The 1,823-nt window shown below is 61.2% G+C and overlaps 2 protein-coding genes across 2 annotated transcripts in view; both read right to left on the reverse strand.

Annotated features, from left to right (window-relative positions):
- The window catches only part of PDXP (pyridoxal (pyridoxine, vitamin B6) phosphatase), a 2,249-nt gene extending 1,883 nt beyond the window's left edge, over nucleotides 1–366 (reverse strand). Inside the window, exon 1 of the mRNA XM_010005833.1 lies at nucleotides 330–366. Coding sequence (XP_010004135.1) covers nucleotides 330–366 — 37 coding nt within the window. The remainder of the gene's footprint in view (nucleotides 1–329) is intronic.
- Nucleotides 367–401: 35 nt separating this feature from the next.
- Nucleotides 402–1,823, reverse strand: part of SH3BP1 (SH3-domain binding protein 1) — a 9,486-nt gene continuing 8,064 nt past the window's right edge. The window contains exons 14-18 of the mRNA XM_010005834.1: nucleotides 1,599–1,747; nucleotides 1,072–1,169; nucleotides 765–894; nucleotides 495–610; nucleotides 402–436 (exon numbers count right to left, since the gene is read on the reverse strand). Of these exons, the coding sequence (XP_010004136.1) occupies nucleotides 402–436; nucleotides 495–610; nucleotides 765–894; nucleotides 1,072–1,169; nucleotides 1,599–1,747 (528 nt within the window). The remainder of the gene's footprint in view (nucleotides 437–494; nucleotides 611–764; nucleotides 895–1,071; nucleotides 1,170–1,598; nucleotides 1,748–1,823) is intronic.

Genomic DNA, 1,823 nt, shown 5'->3' on the forward strand with positions numbered 1-1,823 from the left:
CGGGCGGCATCGCGGGCCGGGCTGGGGCCGGGCGCTTGCCTGGAAGGAAGGAGGGAAGGAAGGAAAGCTGAGGTGGGCTGGGGTCCCCTCTGCTGGGGTCCCCTCTGCTGGGCTCCTCTCTGCTGGGGTCTCTTCCCAGGGCAGAGGTGGCCCCGCAGGGCAGAGGGACGGACCAGCTGCCTCTTGTCTGGCTTCTGCACTTGGGAGGCCCAAGCACACAACAGATTGTGAGAGCTTTTGCCGCTCTCTTCTGTGAGCTTTGACACCTCTGTGTGGGGAGCGTTCGTCCCACACTGAAGGACTGGCCGCATCCACCCCGGCAGTCCCACCCCGGATGAGGATGGAGCAGGCCATGAGGTGCCACATCCTGGCCACGCTGCCCCAGCTAGAGGCCCTTCCAGTCACTTGGTGGCAGGGACATCCCCAGCACTCTCTCCTGGGGAACGGCAGGAGGTGTCATCTCCCAAGCGTCGTGCTGTGTGAGGCCCCCATACCTGTGCGGGCCGTGTCATCGGTCGTCTGCAGAGCTGGTGGCCCTGTGGCTTCCGGAGATGATCTGGTCACCGCAGGGGATGCTGGCGGGGACCTGGCCTTGGGGGCCCTCAAGGTGCTGTGCAGAGAAGGGCACAAGTCAGGCCACGGTTGGGCATGGTGGTCCTGGCCACGAGACAAGGATATGGCCCGTGGGGTGGGGTGGGATGGGATGAGGGGAGGACTTAGGGAGTGCTGGGACAGGCAGATCCCCCAGATCCTGCCAGACTTACGTCTCTCCATCCTGGAGAGCAGGGGTGCCAGCCAGAGGGGAATTTGGGCACAGCTCTTCCTTTGGGGCAGCTTCGCCGAGGCGGATGTTTACGGGAGGAGTGAATATGCCCGAGACGTTGAAATCTACCTCTGGGTGAAGAGCAGGGAGGAGACTCCGCAAGGAAGCACTCGCCTTGCAGAGCTTCCCCCAGTGGCCCCACAGCAGGGAACCAGAGCAGCCCCCAGCTTCTCTCCTCCTGGGGATGGAGAAATGTCCCTTCCCCCTTCACTCTCTGTTGCCTTCCCCAAGCAAGGGCCTGGCCCTACCTCCAGGGAAGAGGGTGTCTGCGTTCTGGATGAGGGCTTCCACCACACCCACCACCTGGATGGAGGAGACCGAGGCCAAGTCCAGTTGCACAGGGTCTCTGAGAGACAGGGGTGAGGAGGCATCAGAAGAGGGTTTTGGGGGTTTAACCCTTTTGCTGTTCATTGCTGAGGGGGTAGAGCCCAAAGGAGAGGCAGCCCTGCTGAGTGGGGTGGTAGTGTGGCAAGTGGGTCTTCTTCCCTGTCCTGGAAACCCTAGTTTGCTGTTGGAGGCCAATGGTGTTGGACGCTATCCATGTCACGAGTGCTCTGGGTCTCAGCCTCTTCCTCTGCTGCTTTGCAGAGTGGCCAAGCAGGCACGTGTTTGGCGAGGGGACGTGCTCCTCGGGGATTGTGTGGACAAGGGACGGGACTTGAGGATGGAAGAGGTGCAGGTGCTTTAGACCAGCATGAAGGCTGCAGGACCAGCCTTTCGCATGGTGTCAGTACTTGCCCAGAGCTGCTTCCCACCCCTCTGACCCAGGCCTTACTCATTGCTCTGCTGGGTCCACAGCAGGTTGGGGCCCAGCACGATGGCGATGTTGCTGGGGGTCATTTTATTCAGCTCCTGGTGTTCGGCCAGCTTGGCTAAAAACTTGATCAGATACCTGTGGGATAAATGGAAGGCGTGGGGCAGTAAGTACGGATCTGGGGAGGGAACGGCTGCCCTGGTGGTTGCTTGGGGCTGAAAAAACCCATCCCTGCTGAACACCTCA

The sequence above is a fragment of the Chaetura pelagica genome, unplaced genomic scaffold (assembly GCF_000747805.2).
Source record: "Chaetura pelagica isolate M959 unplaced genomic scaffold, ChaPel_1.0 scaffold79, whole genome shotgun sequence".
NCBI lineage: Eukaryota > Metazoa > Chordata > Aves > Apodiformes > Apodidae > Chaetura > Chaetura pelagica.